The following is a 22,430-nucleotide window of genomic DNA, read 5'->3' as shown; positions in this document are numbered from 1 at the left end:
GGGAGGGGAGCTGTTGCATTGTGGTAAACTGTGGTCAATGTCATGAGACAAAGTGTCTGTGAACTGCTGTTTGGAAAGTGAATCTGCTCTGTAAATCTTTACCCGAATCACAATTAAAAAAAAAAACAGAAAACCCGATTGAGCATGTTTCTAGTCTGACTTACATGGAGTCATCATGAGTCAATCAACTCTAGAACAACTGATTTTATTGGTATAATTAAGTGAAGATGATAATATATTTTGTAATTCAAGAAGAATATTAATAAAATCATGCAGATTTGGAGAAACTACCTATCAAGAGTGAGGCAGATGCATATTTGTAAAAGTCTTTTTTATTTAGACGAGAGCCTTATGCCCAATTGATAGATTATTTAAAGTGTGAATATTTGTTTATCTGCAACAATTTTTTTTTTCTTTTAAATAGCCCTTGAGGAACATTGATTGGGAAAGGAGGCTGAAGATACTATCTAAATTGAAATCTGTGATCACTGTGGTTTTAATCCACATCTTCCCTTCTCATCCTCGCCTGAAGGAGTGAGGAGTCGACCATCTAACTAGTGAACTCCCCCTTTTTCTATAGCATTTGCACTTCTTTTACATAGGCTAGTTTTGTTTCAGTTAGGAGCAGAAGCCTTCTTGTAGTAGGAGACCAGGAAATTTGTTGCCACAGTTAGTTCATCTCTTTTCTGTTTCCTCCTTCAGTTTCTTTCTGGTGTCATGGCTGCCCTGAGTGCAATGATCTCTCTAGAAATTCCACAAGTGAACATCATGACAAAAATGGATCTGCTGAGTAAGAATGCTAAAAAGGAAATTGAGAAGTGAGTTCTTAACACCATCTGTCTTGCTGATCTAATGCTGCTGTAACAGAAGTACCACAGAGGGGTGGCTTTAGCAAACAAAAATTTATTCTCTGACAGTTTAGGAGGTTAGAAGTCCTAATTTAGGCACCAGCTCTAGGGGAGGGCTCTCTCTGTCAGCTCTAGAGGGAAGGACTTTGTCTCTTCAGCTTCCTTCTCTTGGTTCCCTTGGAGATTGCATGTTGCATGGCACCTGTCTTCCCCTAATCATGCTTCTTTGCTCAGTCTGCTATAAGACATACCTCACACTAATTCTTCCTCATTAACATAGCAAAGAAAACCCATTCCCAAATGGGACTATAACCACAAGTATAGATAGGGGTTAGGACTGACAACACGTGTTCAGTCCTCAGCACTATCTGTCCTTCATCATCAGTGCTTAGCTGCGGAGGTTTTATTTAGATGGGAGATTCTGTTTTCTATAAACTTAGTTTCCTGACTTATTTTTTGTCATCAGTCTTCTTTCTCTCTTGTAAAGATTTCTAGATCCAGATGTGTATTCACTGTTAGACGATTCTACAAGTGATTTAAGAAGCAAAAAATTCAAAAAATTGACAAAAGCTATATGTGGAGTGGTAAGTTTATAGATTTTTAATGACCTGGATTCTGTTTCAAAATTTCTAGCTCATCTTGTAAAGAGAAACTAGATAGCAGTGTTATCTATTTTGAGAAGAGTGATGTCTGTCCCCTTGTGTTCTTTGGCATTTCTTTTTACTCACCAAAATAACTGTTGGTGTGGAGGATGTCCTGAGCTGCAAGGAGGGATGGATCACGCCATAGCTGTCATAGTCAACAGCACACGGAACTTTGTCAGGGTCTGTTGGTAACCATTTTAGAGTCAGCATTTGGTTACATTAGCTGTCATGTTTAGCTCCATTTATGATCCTATGATAGTTGAGAAAATGAACATTAGGATTTTAACTGTCCTCATGTGTTTAGGGAGTACCTAGTGGTGCATTGGTCAGTGCACTGGACTGCTAACTAAAAGGTTGAACGTTCAGGTCCACCCAGACGTGCCTCAGAAGAAAGGGCTGGTGATCTACTTCCAGCAAATCCCCCATTGAAAATCCTTGGAACATGGTTCTGCTCTGACTCACGTGGGGTTGCCATGAGTTGGAATCAACTTGATGGCAGCTGGTGTGGTATTTGGTTTTAGAAAATGGATCCATGGTGAGAGCCTGTCTTTCCCTAATAAGACTTTGATAAATCTGAAGGGGCAACAGTCATGAACACTGCTGCTTGTCAGCCCATTCCTCCTGCTGCTCACGATACTCCCACAGACCTCAGTCCATGAGGTTTAAGTGGTGTTGATGTCCCAGTTCCAGGGACAGACATGGGCCTAAGGCCAGCCAATCAGAGCATCGAATACCCTGGCCACAGGCAGCCTCAGGAAAGGCTCCTGGCTGGTGCAGAGCCAGGACTCTGGACCCCTAATGTGACTGGTTGAGAGAAAAGCTTGTTGACCAGAATTTCCATAGCAGCACTAACCTGAGCTGCCATAGTCTCCCTAGACGAGTCTGTGCAAACAGTCTTAAACATGATGACTGCTTTCTAAAGGAGTTCTATGGAATACCATTAACACAGAGGTTTTGTGTCTAGCATGACTGGTACTGAATGTTGACGTTTTCCTGGTTTCTCAGTATAGTGGGATTGAGGATGAAGAGGGGAATGTGACAGTATCACGATACACACAGTTCCAAAGAATAGGAGGGCAGAGAATGTAATTGAGACTTCCAGGAAACCAAGGTGGGAGCCCCGGGTCAGAAAGCAAGGCCACCCTCTCCACTTCTCAGCCCCCTCTGCGTGTTCCTGCTCACGACATCGATCTGGCCATGTTCTTAAGCAACTTCGAAGTCTTTCTGCAGATGACTGCAGCTGTTGTATGAGTTTACATCACTAGCGTTAGAACCAGTTGTCATTTCTCTTTGTCTCAGCTCAAGCTCCAGAGAGAATATGTTTAATAGACTCAAACTGACTTTCTGTGGTCAAAGTCCTGGGAGTAAATTTGCTGATGTATCTGCAGATTGTAACCCTGGATCAGGTGTTTACCCGTCACGCAGTCAGTGGCCACTCTTCAGAAAAGCACAGTCAGCCCCACTGGGATTGGTGGGAGACTGTGGGCTGTCTGAGCAGCAGGTTAATCTAGAAGTAATTGTTGGTGATGGCCAATAAATAAACTGGCATATCTGGATTCCAGGTGATTTGGGGATTTTAGAACTATTCATGTGCTTACAAAATTTCCAACAGTTGGGCAATTGGATAAATACCCATGAAGTCATACATGTCCAGTTAAGTAATCTGCTGGCAGTATTCTGATCGGTCAGAGGTTAGAAAAATCAGTAATGATTTGCTACTGTTCTCTCTCCAGCTATGTCTTGCCTCCCCCTCCACACACACACATTTGTAATGAGAAGTACAAAAGGTTCTAAAGCTCAAATAGAAGTGGAAAATGATGCATTTTGCACAGCCTCAACATGAATCTCTCTGAAATCCCCAATGTATAGATTGACGACTACAGCATGGTGCGATTTTTACCGTATGATCAGTCTGATGAAGAAAGCATGAACATTGTATTACAGCATATTGATTTTGCTATTCAGTATGGAGAAGACTTGGAATTTAAAGAACCGAAGGTAATTTCCAAGTTTGCAGTAATTGGTGGCTTTTGGGAAAAATGGTTGCCAGCACTCACTGGCCTCCTGCAAAACTCAGGCAGTTTAAAATTAATTTTTGTGTGACTGGTCGAGTACCCTGGGTTTTTCTGGGTGACCTCAGATATGGACCCCTGTGCTCGACTGTAAGATCGGTTTTATTCCACCATTTGTTGGGTATCATTACTGAGTTAAGTCTTGAAGGTTTTTGCAGAGATGAGGAAATCTAGTTGGCCTTGGGCTGCCCTCACATAGTCAGGGAAAGGCTGATGGTGGTCAGCCATCAGCTGAGAATCTGTGTAATTGATCCGAAAGGCAAAGAAGAAATGCTTCCAATGACACATAAGTACTCTAACTTACCACACACCTGGAAAAATCTTATCATGCCTTTCACTATTGTTAACCGTTACGTATGAGCAGCGCACCCAGAGCTGCTGTTAGATGTCAGCTCATTGGAGAATATGAGTGGGAAAACACATATACACACCAGAGCTGCCTGAGGGGAAATGAATGCATTTTCTATTTTGCTTCTCTTTTGTCAGGAACATGAAGAAGAGTCATCTTCTATGTTTGATGAATATTTTCAGGAACACCAGAGGGAATGAAGATTTTACTAAAAAGTAACTATATATGTGAAGAGCTTGTGGCAGAACCCACTGAGTTCTCTTCAAAGGATGCAGTAGTAGAAGGCAATGGGAAAAGTTTAACGGGAAAAAATACTACTTGGCTGTTACTGGCAGATGCCTGAATCATATTCTGGGTTATTCTGCTGCTGTTTAAAGTGGAGTCTTTTGGTATTATTTTAACTATCAATTTAGATTTTAGAAATTGAAATGAATGTACATAGATTTGTATATAACTTAAGTTAGCACTTGGGCTACAGTTAAAACCAGTCCAACATCATTTTTTGTTTTTGTTTTTGAGGATTTTAGTCAAGAATTAACTGTAAATATATATATATATATATGAAAAAAATACAGAAGGATGTAGATAAGACATTGCATATTTGTATCTTCCAGTTTTTCTACAGTGAAAATGTATCTGTGTACAGGTAGTCCCAAACTTACAATGTAAAGGTTTCTCCTACTCTCTGAAGGTAGAGTGTTCCTATGAAAACTTTTGTAAACTGAAATGGTGTAAAGTGAAGAAGCAGTTACCATTAATTTATATGAAAATAATTTGTGAGCATTCCCAGACCCAAAAAATACTATACCAAGTAACACATAAAACCTGGAAGAACACTAACATAATAGTGTTCCCAGACAGTTTAAAGCTGTAGTGGCTTGATGCTGAGATGCTGAGTGCAGATCCTGGGGAAGGAGCTTGGCGCTTTCACTCTCACCGCTCAGTCTGTGCACTGCCTCTTTAACGGCTTGCTGCAAAACAAATGTTGAATGCTGAAACAGAAATCTTCAGATTTCTTTCTGTTAGCAAAAACAGGTACTAATGTGGGTCTTTCATAAAAGTAAAGTGGTGTAAAGCAGACTTGGAAAAGCAGGGGATGCCTGTATTCGTTATACCCGATAGTACTCAAAACTATTTTTTTTTTTTTTTAAATCTTAGTAATGAAGGAGCTCTGATGGTGCAGTGGTCATAGCATTTGGGTGCTAACCAAAAGGCCCATGGTTCAAACCCCACCAGCTGCTCTGTGGAAGAAAGATGGAGCACTTTGCTTCCATAAACATTTACAGCCTTAGAAACGCAATGAGGGTGACTATGAGTCAGAATCAACTCGAGGCAGTGAGTTTGGTTTAAGTTTTTTGATCTTAGTAATATGTACTGTATACAATATTGTAGCACATAATTTGCTGGGGTTATCATCCTCAGATTTTCATTTACAGGTGTTCAGAGATGAGATTCATAAAGATACTGGTAATGAAAGGCAATAGTAACTAAAGCTAAAAAAAAAGAAAGGTATTCAACTTCTATCAGAACCGACAGGACAGAGTTGTTGGACTTGAACCCTGTCGTAAGTCAGGGACTACCTGTAATTTTAAAATTTTAAATAGCTGTATTTTAAGATACACACGAAACAGAACAGTAGCATTAACCTTTCATTACATTTTTGTTTTCTAATCAGAATTTGGAGCACTCAGCCGGGGCACATTTTTCAATGAGTAAATTTCCCCTGAGTGTCAAAATGAAGGCAGTGATTTTTTTTTTTTTTTTTCCTAAATGATGTTTGTAGTTTTAGCATTTAAAAATTTGTGCTTTCTTTGAATAGTAACAAATACAAAATTTCATAAGATGTAGCTTTGTAATTCTTGCTACACTCAATTGGGTAGTTTTAGGCCCCTCCAAAAAGGTCCTGTTATGGATTGAATTGTGTATCCCTGAAAGACAGGTTGATATTCTTACCCCTGGTAACTGTGAGTGTGACTTTGTTTGAAAATAGGGTCCTTGAAGATGTTAGGAGTTAACATGAGATCACCCGAAGTAGGGTGGGTCCTAATCCAAGATGAGTGCTGTCCTGAGAAAAGATAAGAGCATGGAAGTTTCTTGGTTTGGAGTTTCAGAGTCATGGTCCATTAGTTGGCAAAATAACATGTTTAGTGCTTCTGTGTCACCTCCTAGTTCATTCAGTGTGTAGTGCCTGGGGTTTTAAAGTTTGCAAGTGGCCATCCAAGGTATTATGTTTGGTCCCTATTCACCTGGAACAACAAAGGAAGAAGGAGAATCAGGAACAGGGAGAGGATATGGAATGTGTGGCTTATTGCTTCCATAAAGAACTGCCTCCTTTGTCATGAGACCAGAATAACTGGATGGAGACCTGCTACCATTACTGAACATTTTGATCAAAGATTCCTTAGAAGAATCCTGATCAAAAGGGGGGAAATGTGGAATAGAATTTCAAATTCTCATGGACTCTAGACTTTCTATAGCAGTAGAGGTTGGGTTAACCCCTGAAACTATTGCCCTGAGATAATCTTTAAACCTTGAGCCAAAAATATCCCCTAAGGTCTTAAAACTGAGCAATACTGTAGTTTACCTTTACTAGTTAAAAAGAGCTGCCTTGAGCATTACGCTTTTTTCAGATCAATCTATATGGGATTGAATTGACAACAGCAACTTAAAAGATTAGATGGGAATCTTAGGGGCAGTGAGTTTAGGTTAATGAGGAAGGAGTAACTCATTGCTCCTGCATGAGTGCTTGCACAGCTTCAGAATATTCAGTGTCACTGAACTGCACGTGTAGAAACTTGGATTGGTGTGTTTTGCAGTGTATAGTCTCAACAACAAAATAAAAGTTAAAGAAAAAGGGAAATAACAACAACAAAAAAGGCAGGGAGACACAGGGAAGAATACCAGGTGATTACATTAGGCTGCAGTTGCAAGCCAAGGAACGCGGGCTACCAGAAACTCAGAGAGACAAAGGGTCTTGCCCTGAAAGCCTTTGGAGAGTGTGGCCCTGCTGACATCCTGAATTGGGACTTCTGACCTCCAGAACTGTGAGAATCGTTTCTCTCGTTTTAGAGCTCCCCACTTTGTGATAGTTGATTAAGCCAGCCCCAGGAATCTAGTACGGGTGCTGTTTAGTAGAGGCCTAAGCGAGAAGTCACTTGTGGGAACGTGGCAAGTGAAGTGTTCAGTCGGAGAGGGTGTCAGAAAATGAGGCTCTGAGGCAGGACACACTTGGCTTAACACCAGGTGCTTTATAGTAATGGACTGAAAATGGCTTTCAGTGCTTTACTATGTTCCAGGTGTGTAAGACCTAAGCACTTCACATGCAATTCATCTAATCGTCACAAGACTGTGAGGTAGGTAGTGTTACTGCCATTTTCAGATGAGGAAATTGAGGCACAGAGGTTACTTGCATAGAATGACACAGCTAGTGTCCAGCTAATGCTGGAGCCAGCAATCAATTCCAGAGTGGGCATCCCCAACCTCTCGGGAGGAATTTGCAGTACAGGGTAACGCACAAGGCCCTAACCTGTCCTCCAGTTTCCTCATGAAACGAGTGAGTTCATTCACTCAACCAGTATTTATTGATGCTTACTATATACCATAGGAGCTCTGGTAGCATAGTGCCTAAGGCACTTGACTGTTAACCAGAAGGCTGGCGATTCAAACCCACCAGCCACTCCTGGGAAGGAAGATTGGGCAATCTACTTCCCTAGTGATACTACTTCGGAAACCCAAGGAGGGGTCACCGGGGCCAACTCCACGGCACATAACAACAACATACACCATCACTGTTTGATCTCTAGGCTAGCGCCCGGTTTGCAAATGCTTGGATAAGTGGGAAACTAAAGGGACAAGATCCTTGGACTTTTTTACACCCCCATGGGTTGGGTGGTACACAAACATCAGAAACGAAGTATGAAAATATACAATGACTATAGAAAAAGGGGGAGCTCTGGTAGCATAGTGGCTAAGACACTTGCCTGCTAACCAGACAGCTGGCGGTTCAAAGCCGCCAGCCACTCCTCGGAAGGAAGGTTGGGCAATCCTACTTCCCTAGTGATACTGCCTCGGAAACCCAAGGAGGGGTCGCTATGAGTCGGGGCCGACTCGACGGCACATAACAACAACAACATAGAAAAAGGCGGGAAAGAAAGACAAGTAAAGCAAGGCGGTGGAGTGGGAGTGAATTTAAAATAGGGTGACCAGGGAAGGCTTCACCGAGAGAGCTTTCAGCGGGGGTGGGGGTGGGGAACGTGATCACTGGAATTCAGTAACAGGGTCTTTCCGTTGCGCGCGCGCCTTACGCATGCGCGGCCCTCAGAGTCTTTGCCTAGTGCTCGGGCGCCCCCTGGTGCCACTTAGCTTCCCCACAGCTGCAATAATCATGGCGGTAAAGGACTCCGGAAACGCTTCTCCCTCACTTCCGGATCGCTTCCGCCTACCCCGCCCAGGCCGCCAGGCCGGAAGCGCCGTGCGCTAGCTGAACTTCCTCAATTCAGTCCGAACCCCGGCGCCGCCAAGATGCCGGTGAGAGGGGCCGGGCAGAGGGTGTGGGGAGATGGCGGGGATCGGAGAGACTGGTGAGAATTCATATGTGCTCTGACAGAAGCGGGCTATGGAGGCGGAGAGGAAGCGGAGGCCTGGGAGAGAGGAGAGGCGAGGGGTAGAGGCCTCTGTGCCGCTTTCGGACGATCAGAGGTGTCGGCCGCCAGGGCCTGGAGGAGTGGCCCGGATCCCCGGGGTGTGCGAGGAGGCCGCCGCAGCCCATCCCGTCCCGTTCTCTCTAATCGTCACCCCCTTTTCTCTCCCTTTCTGCTCCCCCCAAGCCCAGCAGGGTTCCCAAAAGCTCACTAGAGCTGGAGTCTAGGGCTGCCTTTTTTATTTTTCATGAAGCCGGTCCAAGGACCGGCTTCTTTTTTTCTGTCAGGCCTACTTCCTTCTCCGCGCAGGGGCAGGTCCCTCTCGCTCACTTCCCGGGCTCCTCCCCTCTCGCCTCGGCAGTGACGGCCACCCCTGAGCCAGCTGGATATAAGGGTCCCCAGAGCCCACTCTAGGCTAGCGCCCGGTTTGCAAATGTTTTCGTTTTCCTGGCGTCAGAGTGGGAGTAAATATTGATGATGGTCTGGTTGCCCTTTATTTGTAACAGCCAGTCTGTGGGGTGAATTTATCACCGTCATGGTCTTCGTTGTGCTCATTGGGGAAAATGAGGTTCAGTAACATGGGGTTACTCATGTAACATTACTGAGTACTTACTGCATGCTAAGCACTACTAGCGCTGTAAGTCCAGCAGATTCCTGCTCTAATGGGGACACAGCATGTAAACAGATAAAGGAGATAATTTTAGATAGTGACAAGGGTTGTGAAGGAAATAGGTAATGAGACCGAGATTGGTGAAAGGGAGGGCAGAGGCTGTTTAAAATAGTGTCTGATGGCGTAGTGCCTAAGGCATTTAACTGCTAACCAGAAGGCTGGTAGTTCAAACCCACCAGCCACTCCTCCTAGGAAGACTGGGCAATCTGTTTCGGTAGAGTTACCAGCTAAATCTGCTGGCTGGTGGCAACCCCATGTATGTCAGAGGAAGTGTACACCAGAGGACTTTGAGAAGTACATTGATTGCCAGGCCTTTCTTCCAAGGCACCTCCAGGTGGACTCGAACCTCTCACCTTCCAGTTAGAGTGTGTTAACTGTTTGTACCACCTAACGATGTCATGAATCCTGTAGCTACCATTTAGTGTGCCTAAGGCATTTGACTGCTAACCAGAATGCTGGCGGTTCAAACCCACCAGCCACTCCGCAGAAGGAAGGTTGGGCAATCTATTTCCATAGTGATACCGCCTCAGAGGGAGCTCTCGTAGCGTAGTGCCTAAGGCACTTAACTGCTAACCAGTAGGCTGGCGGTTCAAACCTACCAGCCACTCCACGGAAGGACGGTTGGGCAATCTACTTCTGTAGTGCTACCGCCTCGGAAACCCAAGGAGGGGTCGCTATGAGTCAGATCCAACTCAATGGCACTGAATTTTTTTTATGTGTCCAGGAGGCCTTCTTTTATCTCCCAGAGTACCCTGGACTTCCCCTGTGGTTCCTGATTTAGTGTCTGTGTTCTCCATTAGCCTGAAAGTGCTCTTAGAGTGGGGACCAGACAGGTTTTATATATCACTATATCACTGTGCCTTGCACATAGAAGGTGCTTAGTAATTTTCATGGAATGCATGGATGGGGACTATGCTGTCTTACTTATAAAAAGCAGAATTAAGAATCAGCATGCAGTTAGTTCTCACAAATGTGGTTCCTCCTGCCCCGCCCCCCTTTTTAACTCACCCCTATCCATTGAAGGTAGTATGTCCTCATTTTAAATATTTGGAAACAACTAAGAGAAATGTGACATCTTGGCAAAAGACATATAGCCAGGAAATGGCAGAACTGAAAAGCTGGTGCTTGAGTCATAGTAAATGTTGAACAAACAGCGATGGGAGGATACAAATTTCTGTAGTATTCTCTAACCAGCTACCAATGTGATGTCACTGAACATGGAACTAGGAAGAGATGCATAGTAGCACCCCGGTATACAGTACTTCTACTAACAAGGTACAAAAGATAAAAATAACTTTAAGAGCATAGGTAATAGTAAAATGTAATAATTAAATGATGGGTTTTAAGCGTTTTAAAAAACCTTTCTTGGAAATACAGTTTAATTGTAAGTTTGTATAATTTAGGTTTTCATAATTGCCTGTGTTTAACAATCAGCTTAAAAAATTCTGCAGAATTTTACAATCAGATTTCCTGAGCTGGTCAAAGCTCCAGCACACTGCTGCTTCCTTCTCTGCCCTAGTTGGTATGGGGCAGGATCCCCTTTTTTCTCCCTTGTCTGCTTCCATGACATTTGCACCCCTCCAGCTTCCGTGTTCTTACCTGGCATGCCATTACAGGCCTACCACTCTTCTCTCATGGACCCTGACACCAAACTAATTGGAAACATGGCACTGCTTCCTATCAGAAGTCAGTTCAAAGGACCCGCCCCTCGAGAGAGTAAGTCTGAATCCTTTTCCGTCACTTTCAGATTTTGGTGGGGAGTGCCTGGCAACCCTCTGACATTCTCGGATCAAGGCAGGCCTCAGCTCAGTCCTCTGTCTCACGTGGCTCCTAACACTTGATGTTGCTCGGTGGATGCTCTAGGCCTTTTGTGATCACTGTTATATGTGTTGCATCTAATAGCAGACTCTATTGTTACTGCTGATTTCTCCAGGATATTTTGTTGAGAGGGAAGGAAAAATGTGCTTGTTCCTGGACACTGTTGCTGCCTTCACTGTCAGTTCTTTGAATCGAATGCTGCTGCCTCTGCAGAATGCCTTGTCCCTATCCTTATCATCAAATTTAAAAAAATTAATAAATAAGCTTTAATGTCTTATACATCTAAATCTACTTTATGCATTCTTCTTAGTACTTTTTATAACATAACTCATCTCTGCTCTTCCTTTATTGATTTTACATCTTTGTTTTCTTTCTTAGTACTTGTCCCTTTAAAATATTTTTTTTTTTTTGGTACTCTGCTTTTTGAAACCTGTTTTGCTGTTCAGAAAGCTCTATTCTTTTTCATATACTATCTGAGACTCTGCTGATGCATTCTGAGATGTTCTGCCAATAGTGTAATTTGAATTTTAGTAGACGAAATTTCCCTGTATCCCGGGCAGAGCCCTGCAGGGTCTGAACTGTGTTCTGTTCATGGTTTCCAGGACCACAGTTACAGTTTCTAGTTTGTTCTGACCCTCTCTCCATTCCTCTGCCAAATTATTTGACATGACCTCGGCTTAATTTAATTTTTCTTCAATACCAATTTATTACTCAGTAAACTTAATAAATATGGTGAATCACCACAGTCTTTACTTGATTCTGAGATGAAGGAAAAAGAACAGATGGAAAAAGACCCAAAAAGAAAAAAATATATGTAAAAGAATTGCAGTGCAGAGGAAAAACAAGAATTGATGTTGGCCCTGATTCCTTGAGAAGTATACAGATACCATCTAATATATCAGAAGATGCTTTGACCAAGGATGGAATAAATCTAGTAATTACCACCTTTGCAGTTCCTTGGTCCTTAAGGGAGAATGGGATCCAAGAAACCAGAGCTTTGTAGTTTCTATAGACAAAGAATGACCTTTTGCTCTTCCCTAGGGAGCTGGATTAGAACAGAATTGGGTTCTGGAGGAGAGAAAGCCTGTGCTGTGAGCTCCATAACTGTAGTTCTTATTAGGTGCCATTGTGATAAGTGAATTACTATAATATAGCCCTTCTAGCCATGGTCTTGTGTTTCTCACCAAATGATTGGGCGGGACTATGCTTGTGGCCCACCTAAGGGATTGGACAGACTGTTAACAATTCAAATAATGTACATGGAACCTTCACAAGGGGTGGAACCGTGCAATTAAGGTCTTGTGGAACCCTTGTAGATTAGTCAGTCTTGCCATCCATTCAGGCTTAAAATGAACCAATCCCAGAGGCTAAAGAGGAAGCTAACTACTGTGAAGAAGAGCCAGGAGTAGAGTGTGTTCTTTGGACCTGGGGTCCCTGCACTATGAACTTCCTTGACCAGGAAACAGCTGTAACCCCAGAAGGGTTAGAAGCACAGAAACAGGGGCAGCAGGATCAGGACCCTGGCACAGAACAGCACAGTGAGCCCCTGGCCCGCAGAGCAAGGTGGTTGCAGTGGGTGTAATGAGCCATGGGGCGAGTGCTGAGTGCCTGCAGGCTGAGGCCTTCTGACAGAGAGGGGTTCCTCTGGGAACTTACTGATGGAGCTGAAGAGCTTAGTAACAGTGGACTGAGCAGGGAAGAAGCCAGGTTAAGGGGCTGCTGAAAGGCCAAGGAGGAAGACAGAGTCACTGTCAGTAACCCAAGGCCTATTCCTGCAAGGCCAGACATGCTGCCTCCCTCCAGCCCTTTTACCAACCGTTCCTCCCAAAGCACCCACCACCTCTCCTGGGTATGATAATTCACTGCAGTAGCCGCACAGAACTCACAGATTATGGGGCTTATTAGGGAAGCACCAGGCTACAGTTCAAGTTCAGGAACAACTTTCAGTCTCTCTCCCAGCCTGCCACCTCTCACCCAACAGTCTCTCTCAGTCTCTCTTCCAGCAATGCATGTCTCTCAGTGTCTCTTTCTCAGCAGCACGTCTTCCTTAGCCAGAGGTCAGAGAGAGCATTCTGCCTCTAGGAGGCCTCCTTTTGAGCCCAGCACAGTGGCCAAACTAACCAGTCATAACATCAGAATTCTAAGCACCTGAGAGAGAGCGAACCTCCCAGAACATTGCGTTGTGCCACACCCAACAGAAATACCCCGGGTGGATAACTTTTACAATCAGGAGCTCCTCAGTTGCTCATTCCACCACTGAGTTTACAGACTTAAGTCTAGAAAAGCCATACCAGGTAATTTACTACAGCTTAGGGGCTAAGCCCCAAGGCAGAAGCCTGCCTTCAGGCACCGCCGAGAAACTGCCCCGATCCAAGAACTGTATCCTGAGCCAGATTTGTAACCTGTTACTTTCCTAATAAACCCCATAACTGTCGTATGGTCTGTGAGTTCTGTGTGGCCATTGCAATGAATTCTTTAACCCAGCAAAGAAGTAGAGAGTGCCATGGGAGAGACAACTGGTGTCAGAACTGCTAAAAAAATTTGGAGGATGGAGACATGTCTGACTTCCCCCTGCTAGAGATCAACTTTGAGTTGATGTTGATCTTGATTCTCTCTCCTCCGCCCTTGTGAAGTAAGATGAGGAGGTCTGAGGTGCCCCCACACCCTTTTTTTTTAGACAGACATGGAATCTGTTCTGACTCATAGCAATCCCATGTGACCAAGTCGAACTGCCCCATAGGGTTTTCTGGGGCGTAATGTTTACAGGAGTAGGTCACCGAGTCTTCCCCCCACAGAGCCGCAGGGTGAGTTTGAACCACCACCTTTTGGTTCAAATTAATCCAATTTACAGTCACCACGTATCTTTTGAGCACTTTATATCCCCAGCACTCTTCTGGTTTCTGAATTGTATCCTCCCCGTCTTCCAAAATCACTGGCTGGTCTTGTAGACACTATTGAATCCTCTGACGAAGTTTTCTTTTTGCACATAAAAAAAGATGGATTGTAAGGAACACAGTCAAGAATTCGAATTCCATTGCAGTTCTTCAGGCGATGAGAGCTGGAGGACTGAAGGGCAGAATGCTGACACTTCGGGGTTACTTTGTATTTCTGCTGTGAGAAGGGACAGTGGTCATGGACACAAAATATAAATAACTGTCTGGGATTGCTGAAACCAGCTGCCCTACCACAGCCCTGGGATTTTGACCTTTTTAAAAAATAAGGAAAAAAAAATTGCCAGAAAAATCATGTAGTGAAATCTGCCTTTGTCAAACAGTATTTCTGGCTTTTCTCAGTCACTAGCCACCTAGAACAACTTGTACAAAAACTTTTTGTTGTAGTTTTCGTGGAAAGAAAAATGCATGTCTGAACCTGAGCATTTTCCCAAGTGACAATTGAGGGTTTTATTTTTTTTCCCAAAACTATAGTATTAAATAAAATTACATTCATATTTTTTTTATTTTCAAAAAGCATTTAATCTCTGTGTTTCAATCTGTCTTTATAAATGCATGAAGAGATGTCTGGGAAGATGTTCACCAAATGTTAATTGTAGTTATTTCTGGGCAATGTTTCCCCCCCACCCCCAATAAGCATGTATATTTTTTATAAAAACAATAAAGCTAGAAAATAAGCCATGTGTTTATTGCTCCAGGCATTGTTTCTAATGATGTTATATTTCAGTAGCCTTGCTGCGTTTTATCCAACCCCAAAACTCTTGACAGTTGAACTTGGATTTTTTTTTCCTTAATAATTTATTGAGTAAAAGTCATATAATATAAAATTAACAATTTTAAAGTGAACAAGTCAGTGACAGTACATTTACAAGGAGTCCTGGTGGCACACTGATGAAGCACTTAGCTGCGGACTGAAAGGTTGGCAGTTTGAAGCCATCAGCTACTCCACCAGAGAAAGACATGGGCATTTGAAGCCATCAGCCCCCCAGCAGAGAAAGACTTGGGCATTTGAAGCCATCAGCCACTCCACAGGAGAAAGACATGTCGGTCAGCTTCTGTGAAGATCGACAGCCTTGGAAACCCTTGGGCAGTTCTGCTCTGTACTACAGGGTCGCTAGGAGTCGGAAACGACTCAGCGGCAGTGGGTCTATTGTTGTTTTTTGTACATTTATGTGGTTGTGCAACTACACCTCTCCAGTTCCAGCACATTCTCATCAGCCCAGAAGGAAACCCGCACACATTCAGCAGTTTCTCCCCATCCTTCTTGCCCTCCAGCCCTGGTAACATAACAGCCAGTCGGCTTTCTCTCTGTGGGTTTGCCTCTTCTGGAATGTCATACAAATATGCCTGTGGTTTCATACAAATACGTGACCTTTTATGTCCAGATTCTTTTCACTTAGCCAGATGTTTTTGCAGTTCATCCATGTTGTAGCATGTATCAGTACTTTATTCCTGTCTGTGACTGAATGATACTCCATTGTGTGTGTGTACTACAGTTGATTAATCTATTCATCTGAAAGATGGGCTTTTTCCACCTTTAGGCTATTGTGGCTAGTGCTGCTATGAGCATGTATGTTTGTTGAGTACCTGTTTTCAGTTCCTTTGGGTCGCTATCTAGAAGTGGAATTGTGGGGTCACATGGTAATTCTATGTTTAACTTTTTAAGGAACCCTGTAGCTTTTTTTAGGTGCTATATTTGGCTAACGTTCCCTGCCCTCCTCCTTTGTGTCTTACTTAGCAAAAGATACAGATATTGTGGATGAGGCCATCTATTACTTCAAGGCCAATGTCTTCTTCAAAAACTATGAAATTAAGGTAAGTTACAGAGCTTTTAATACTTAATTTAGTTTTCTGATGGGGGTAAATACCTACCTTGCAGTCAAGATTCTTGAAAGGAATGAGTGGAATAAAACAAGATTCTGTGATTTTTAAAAATCCGGAACACAGTGCCTACTGTTAGACTGTATAAATATTAGTTTCTCTTTTACTCCCCAGAGGTCAGCAAATGATGGCCTAGGGACCTCCACCCTGGCCTGCTACCTTTTTGTGTAAATAAAGTTTTATTGAAGCATAGCCATGTTCATTTGCTTAAATACTGTCTGTGGCTGCTTCCGCACCACGGACCTGAGTGGCTGTGACAAAGACTGTGTAGCCCACAGTGTCTATCTGTTGTCTAGCCCTTTGCAAGGGAGTTTGTTAGTTCTTAGTCCAGATACTTCTTTAGACTTCATTAAGCACCTACAATGTGCAAGCTGTAGTCCAAAACCAAAACAATACTATGTACTGTGTTACTATTTTTTTATATACTTCTATGTCTTGGGCCTAAGGTGGAGAAATAAAATGAAGGACCTTGACCATACCCTAAAGTACCTACCCTTTACCATCCTTCTTAGATCCTATGACGAACAGGGTCAATGGGAAGGTTGAAGGGAGGTGACAGAAAAAGAGAGGAGAAATGAAAAGTTTTCTAAGTTTCTGAGTAAGTTACAAGGAATGACAATGAGGTTTTGTTTTTGTTTTATTTTTTGTTGTGATTTGGGTGAAAGTTTACAGAGCAAATTGGTTATCCATTCAACAATACATGCACACTTTGTTTTGTGACATTCATTGCAGTCCCCACAGTGTAACAGCTCTCTTCCCACTTGCCCCCTGTGCTTAATGTTTCCCTTCAGCCCTTCTATTCTATCCCTTTCTCCTTTTGAGGTACACTTCGGGGCATTTGCTGCCCTTTTGATCTCCTGTGGTTGATTGTCCCAAGGAATGTGACCTCCCTGGTGTTACTGCTTACTTTATAGGTCTGCCTATCCTCTGGCCGAAAGTTAAGCCATGGGCATGAGTTCAGTTCCAGGCTTGAAATGTGTCTAAGGGCCGTACTCAGGGGTTGTGGGAGTCTCTATCAGACCAGTAAACCGGCTCTTTTTTCCATGATGTTGAGGTTTTTCCCTGTTTTTTCTGTATGTGGGACCTCCCACTGTGATGCCTTTCAGAGCAGTCATCAGTGGTAGCCAGGCACCACCTGGTTCTTCTGGTCTCAGGCTTGTGGAGGCTTCATGTGGTCCATTGGTCCTTTGCCCTGATTATTTCCATGAATCTTGGATTTTCTTCACTATTCTTTGTTCTAGGTGGGGAGAGACCAGTAGTTGCACCTTAGTTGGCTGTTCACAAGCTTTTAAGGACCCCGGTTGCTACTCACCAAATTAGGATGTAGAACATGGTCTTTGTGGACCGTGTTATGCCATTTGGCCTTAGTGTTCCAAGACCATGGCCCTGAGCCCTCAGGCCCAGTGACTCATTCCCTCAAGGTGTTTGGTTGTGGCTAAGAAGTCAGTTTTCTTGATGGTAGTCTAGAATACTGAGCTGCAGCCTGCCCTTGCTAAACTTTGACCTTTTAGACTCAACTAGCATGGGAATTTTTTATTGGTGGATTCCTAGGCTACAAAGTGTATTCTGAACGTTCTGTATTGTTAACAGAGTGTTGTCTCCCTGATGCAGGGTCTCAGTGTTACATTTGGTTTATAATACATGTAAAGAAAGAGAATTCTGCCACAACTGTTCTCTCCCAAATATTGTAGGGTCTTCAAAGTAGGGAAATGTGGTTTTGGTTTTGGTTTTAACTCTAAATCTGTATAAAGTTTGACCTGAAGTTTACGCCACATTGATCCACTCCCACTCATTCTCCCCACATTGTCCTTTTGGGTTGGCTGAGATGTTGGCCTCATGGAACTCTTCAGGAACAAGTCACTGCTGACATAATTGCTTCTTCCTTTAGAGTAATGAATGTTCCTGTTCTCAGCAGGGGCCTGAACTGAAAGGGGTTTTAAAAATTAGCCGAGCATATGGTGTGTCTCAGATTTTCCAGGCAGCTTTATTAATTCTTCCTACGAAGAGTGAGCGGCTGTTGGCACAGTGCATCAGGAACCTGGAGAGAGGGCAGTCGGTGCAGACCAGAGCAGCCACGTAGCTCTGGGTGGAAGCGGGGCTGCCCCCCTGGAGTGGGCCAGAAGGGGGCTTCAGAGGACCGTGGATTTGGAGGATGGGAATTTTTGATGCTATGTGTTAGTTGCCTGCAGGTTGGTTCTGACCCGTGGGGCCCTCTTGGGTGTCGGAGCAGCCTTGTGCTCCACAGCATCTTCAGTTGCTGCTTTTTCGGAACTAGATCACCAGGCCTTTCTTGCAAGGTGCCTCTGTGCACCAGTGCAGTTTGCAGTAGATGAGCCCCAGGAAGAGCTGCAATTCGTTCATTGCACGTACTTTTCTATTTTGATCAGGACTCTGTTTTACATTTTGTTTCCCCCTTCTGCAGAATGAAGCGGATAGGACCCTGATATATATAACTCTCTACATTTCTGAATGCCTAAAGAAACTCCAGAAGGTAACTAAACTTGGGTAATCATGTACCAAACCAAAACCAAACTCAGTGCTGTCGAACTGGACCCGACTCATAGCGACCCCTCCTTGGGTTTCCAAGGCGGTATCACTAAGGAAGTAGATTGCCCAACCTTCCTTCTGAGGAGTGGCTGGTGGGTTTGAACCGCCAGCCTTCTGGTTAGCAGTCAAATGCCTTAGGCCCTTCTAGCCATCTGGAATTTGTTGAGACTTTGAGGACAAGTAGAAATATTTCCTGTGACTTGAGCGTGGACTTAAGAGGCCAGCGTGAAATTGGTTCTCCAGACTCTTACGTCCTTGACTAATGAGAACATGGGGTGGAGGCGCTTTTAAAGGCTTTGAGCATATCCTTCCAAAATAGAAATCTTGACAAAGACATTCTTTTTAAGTACTTGGCTCAGAAGTCCTTAACCTGGGCTTCAAGGACTTAATTGGAAGAACTGACATCTTTCTTTGCATGAACCTTGAACTAAAACGTAGCAGTTACTTCCCTTGTTATAATACAGTACACAGTGTATAATAATGCAGTGCCCAGTAGCGTCAGCACCATCTGTGATGTTTTCTCTGCTAGAAGTCTTGGTCTTTCCCCACTGCACAAGAGGTGAGGGTGTTTGGAGATTTTGTTTACATTCATTGCTGCTTCAAAAGTGCAGTTGTTACTAGGCCCACTGCTAGCTGTCATTAGTTAGTATGTTAAGAAGCACTTATATGGCGATATAAATTAGGTTTTTTAATATTTTAATCATTGTATTTACTCTTGTTGGTTTCTCCTGTAATTTCATGTATTTTATTTTATTCATTTATAAGCATTAGTCTAAAAGGGGCCCAGAGGTTTCACCAGATTGCCAGAGGGCACAAAAACATCAATAACTCCCACTGTAACTTCTAATTTTATTCTAATAAAAATCACAATTTGAATATTGTCCTTTTTGCTGTAAAATATGTGCATGTATAATTTTATTGTTGTTGTTGTTAACTTGTAGTGCAATTCCAAAAGCCAAGGTGAGAAAGAAATGTACACACTGGGAATCACTAATTTCCCCATTCCTGGAGAGCCTGGTTTTCCACTTAATGCCATTTATGCCAAGCCTGCAAACAGACAGGAAGATGGTGAGTGCAGCGTACCTACCCTCTCTCTGCATAGGGCACAGGAAGATTTCACCACCTGACTTAGCCCTCTCTCTAACCTCTTCTTCTTGCCTCAGTTGGTGTGCAGATTGACAGTGGAATCATTAGCACATAGATTATCTAATTAGTCACTTTCACAAAAGATTCTTAGCAACAAGTATGACATGCAGAGAGTCCTTTGGGCCTAAATAAATCCAGTTATAAGACCGTTTGGACCGCCATTTCTATCTCTGACCCTATTTGAATGTATAGAAATGCAGTAGGCGTTAGCTGAACCAACAGCTGGCACATGTGGATGTTTTCTCAAATGTGATCGTAATGTTGTACTTGCTGCTCATTTTAGAGGTGATGAGGGCGTACTTACAGCAGCTGAGGCAGGAGACAGGTCTGAGACTTTGTGAGAAAGTTTTTGACCCGCAGAATGACAAGCCTAGCAAGGTAAGACCTGTTCTTTGCTTATTTAATTCCCACATGAGTTTTTGCCCTTTAGCCAGTAAACATACTTAGGCGTTCCAGGGCAAGAATATGTGTGGTTTCTGCATTGCTGTGCTGCTTAACTTTGAGGATGCACCCAGTGCACAGTAGGAGTTCACAGGCTCAAACTGAATAGTGAATTGCATACAATAAAGAATTTTCGCTCATGTTCGTATGTCAGAGCGTTGTAAACCCACAGTGCAGTTTTTTTGTGTGATATATCTTGACTGTATTTTGTTTATTTTGTTATTAACAAAATAAACAATACTATTTTGAGTGACTTACGAGTTTAGAAGAAAACAGTTTACATATGCTTGCAAAGAGTTTTAATGTTAGGGCTGTTAGACTAATTTGAAATTTCGTTACTAAATAAATTTGAATTCTCAGCTTTGAAATTGGATTGTGATTTGACTCCTACCTTTGATTCTTTTTTGCCCCCTTTACCCCCGTCAGTGGTGGACTTGCTTTGTGAAGAGACAGTTCATGAACAAGAGTCTTTCAGGACCTGGACAGTAGCGGGACCTGGGCAGACACTGTCTCCACAGCCGTGGGCAGCGTTTTACAGCAAGATGTACACAGTTCTTTGCCTTTAGTTGATAAAGTTTTATATGGAAGAGAGAAGAGAGCATGTCTTTACTTGAAAAGCTCCTCATCAGGATATTCTGGGAGATTATGGAAGGGTGATTTGAAATTTTTTTGCAGTATTAAGCTGGTGCTTAATAAGTGGTAATAAAGACCTTTCTAACATTCTATGTCAGAACAGCTTTCTTTATTGTTTACTTTTGACTTTCATTTAAAATTTCAGGGGGATATCATTTACATACCATAATATTCACCCCTTTAAAGTGCACAGTTCAATGGTTTTTATATATGCACAGAATTTTGCAACCAATACCACTGTCTAATTCTAGAATGTTTTTATCACCTCTCCAAAGGAAACCTAGCCCCATGAATGGTTACCTTCTACCCACTCCAACTCTCTCCTCCAGCCCCAGGCAACCACTCATCTCCCATCTCTGGGGCTTTACCTATTCTGGACATTGTATGTAAATAGCATCATGTAATAGGTGGCCTTTTGTGTGTAGCTTCTTTCACTGAGTATAATGTTTTCAAGGTTCATCTGTTGTGTAGTGTGAATCATTCCTTTTATAGGCACATAATATTCCATTGTATGGATACACTACATTGTTTACCCATCAATCAGCTAATTTGTCATGTTTCCAGATTTTGGCTATCAGGAATAATGCTGCTATGAACAGTCATGTACAAATCCTTGTGGAAACATATCTTAAATTCTCAGTATATACCTATGACTGGAATTGCTGGATCATCTGATAACTCAATGTTTAACTTTTTGAAAAATTGACAAATTAGTGTTCGTACTGGCTGTGCCATTTTCCATTCCCATCAGAGTGCAGGAGTGATTTCTTTATATCCTTACAAACACTTCTTCATCTTTTCAGTTACACTGACCTTAGTGTGAAGAGTCCCTGGGTGTGCAAACTGTTAATGCGCGGGGCTGCTAACTGAAGGGCTGGAGGTAGAGTCCACCCAGAGCTGCCTCAGAGAAAGTTTTGGTGATCCATTTCTGAAAATTAGCTGTTGAAACCCAATGCACGTAGTTCGACTCTGGCACACTTGGGGTTGCTGCATTGGAATTGACTCCATGGCAACTGTTTAAAAAGTGTGTGTAAAGTGGTATCTCTGGTTCTGTAAAGATTTATCGCCTGGAAAACCCAATGGGGGTTGCTATGAGTTGGAATCAACTTGATGGAAGTGAGTTTGGTTTGTGTTTTTTTAATGACCAATGATGTTGAGTGTCTTCATGTGCTTATTGGCTGCTTGTATGTCTTTGAAGAAGTGTCTGTTTAAACACTTTGTCCATTTTTTAGTTGAATTGTCTTTTATTGTAAGCTGTAATAATTCCTTATAAGTTCTGGATACAAATCTGTCATCAGTACATGATTTGCAGTGTTCTCTCCTGATGTGTGGGTTGTGTTTTCATTGTCTTGATGGTGTCTTTTGAAGCACACGGTTTTAATTTTGATGAAGTCACATTTGCCTAGTTTGTGCTTTTATCACTTATGCTTTTGTTGTCATATCTAAGAAGCCATCGCCTAATCCAAAGTCTTGAAGATTTATGCCTGTGTTTTCTTCTAAGAGTTTTATAGTTTTAGGTCTTATATTTAAATCTTTGGTCCACTTTTATTTAGTTTTCATCTATGGCATGAAATATGGGTCCATCTCCATTCTCTTGCATGTAGATATCCAGTTGTCTCAGCACTATTTGTTGAAAAGACTATTCTTTTCATATTGAATTGTCTTGGTGCATTTTTTGAAACATCATTTAGTCATAGTGTATTGATTTATTTCTGGTCTCTCAGTTTTATTCCCTTGAGCTTATTATCTATCCTTACACAGCATTCACTTTTTTTAAAAAAATATATTTT

General features: G+C 42.7%; 2 protein-coding genes across 2 annotated transcripts in view; both read left to right on the top strand.

Moving 5' to 3' along the window:
• The window catches only part of GPN3 (GPN-loop GTPase 3), a 10,372-nt gene extending 6,259 nt beyond the window's left edge, over nt 1–4,113 (top strand). The window contains exons 5-8 of the mRNA XM_007938159.1: nt 703–818; nt 1,336–1,432; nt 3,362–3,490; nt 4,051–4,113. Of these exons, the coding sequence (XP_007936350.1) occupies nt 703–818; nt 1,336–1,432; nt 3,362–3,490; nt 4,051–4,113 (405 nt within the window). The remainder of the gene's footprint in view (nt 1–702; nt 819–1,335; nt 1,433–3,361; nt 3,491–4,050) is intronic.
• Nucleotides 4,114–10,174: 6,061 nt separating this feature from the next.
• ARPC3 (actin related protein 2/3 complex subunit 3) lies at nt 10,175–20,496 on the top strand. Its single transcript, XM_042780600.1, has 7 exons — nt 10,175–10,246; nt 10,840–10,939; nt 15,731–15,807; nt 18,296–18,364; nt 19,362–19,488; nt 19,850–19,944; nt 20,434–20,496. The coding sequence occupies exons 1-7, from the start codon at nt 10,175–10,177 to the stop codon at nt 20,494–20,496; spliced, it is 603 nt and encodes a 200-aa protein (XP_042636534.1).
• Nucleotides 20,497–22,430: the final 1,934 nt, after the last annotated feature.

The sequence above is a fragment of the Orycteropus afer genome, unplaced genomic scaffold (genome assembly GCF_000298275.1).
Source record: "Orycteropus afer afer isolate SDZICR_OR568_19922 unplaced genomic scaffold, OryAfe1.0 scaffold00048, whole genome shotgun sequence".
NCBI lineage: Eukaryota > Metazoa > Chordata > Mammalia > Tubulidentata > Orycteropodidae > Orycteropus > Orycteropus afer.
The sequence above is the reverse complement of the archived record's forward strand: the minus strand, read 5'-3'. Positions and strand labels throughout refer to the sequence as shown.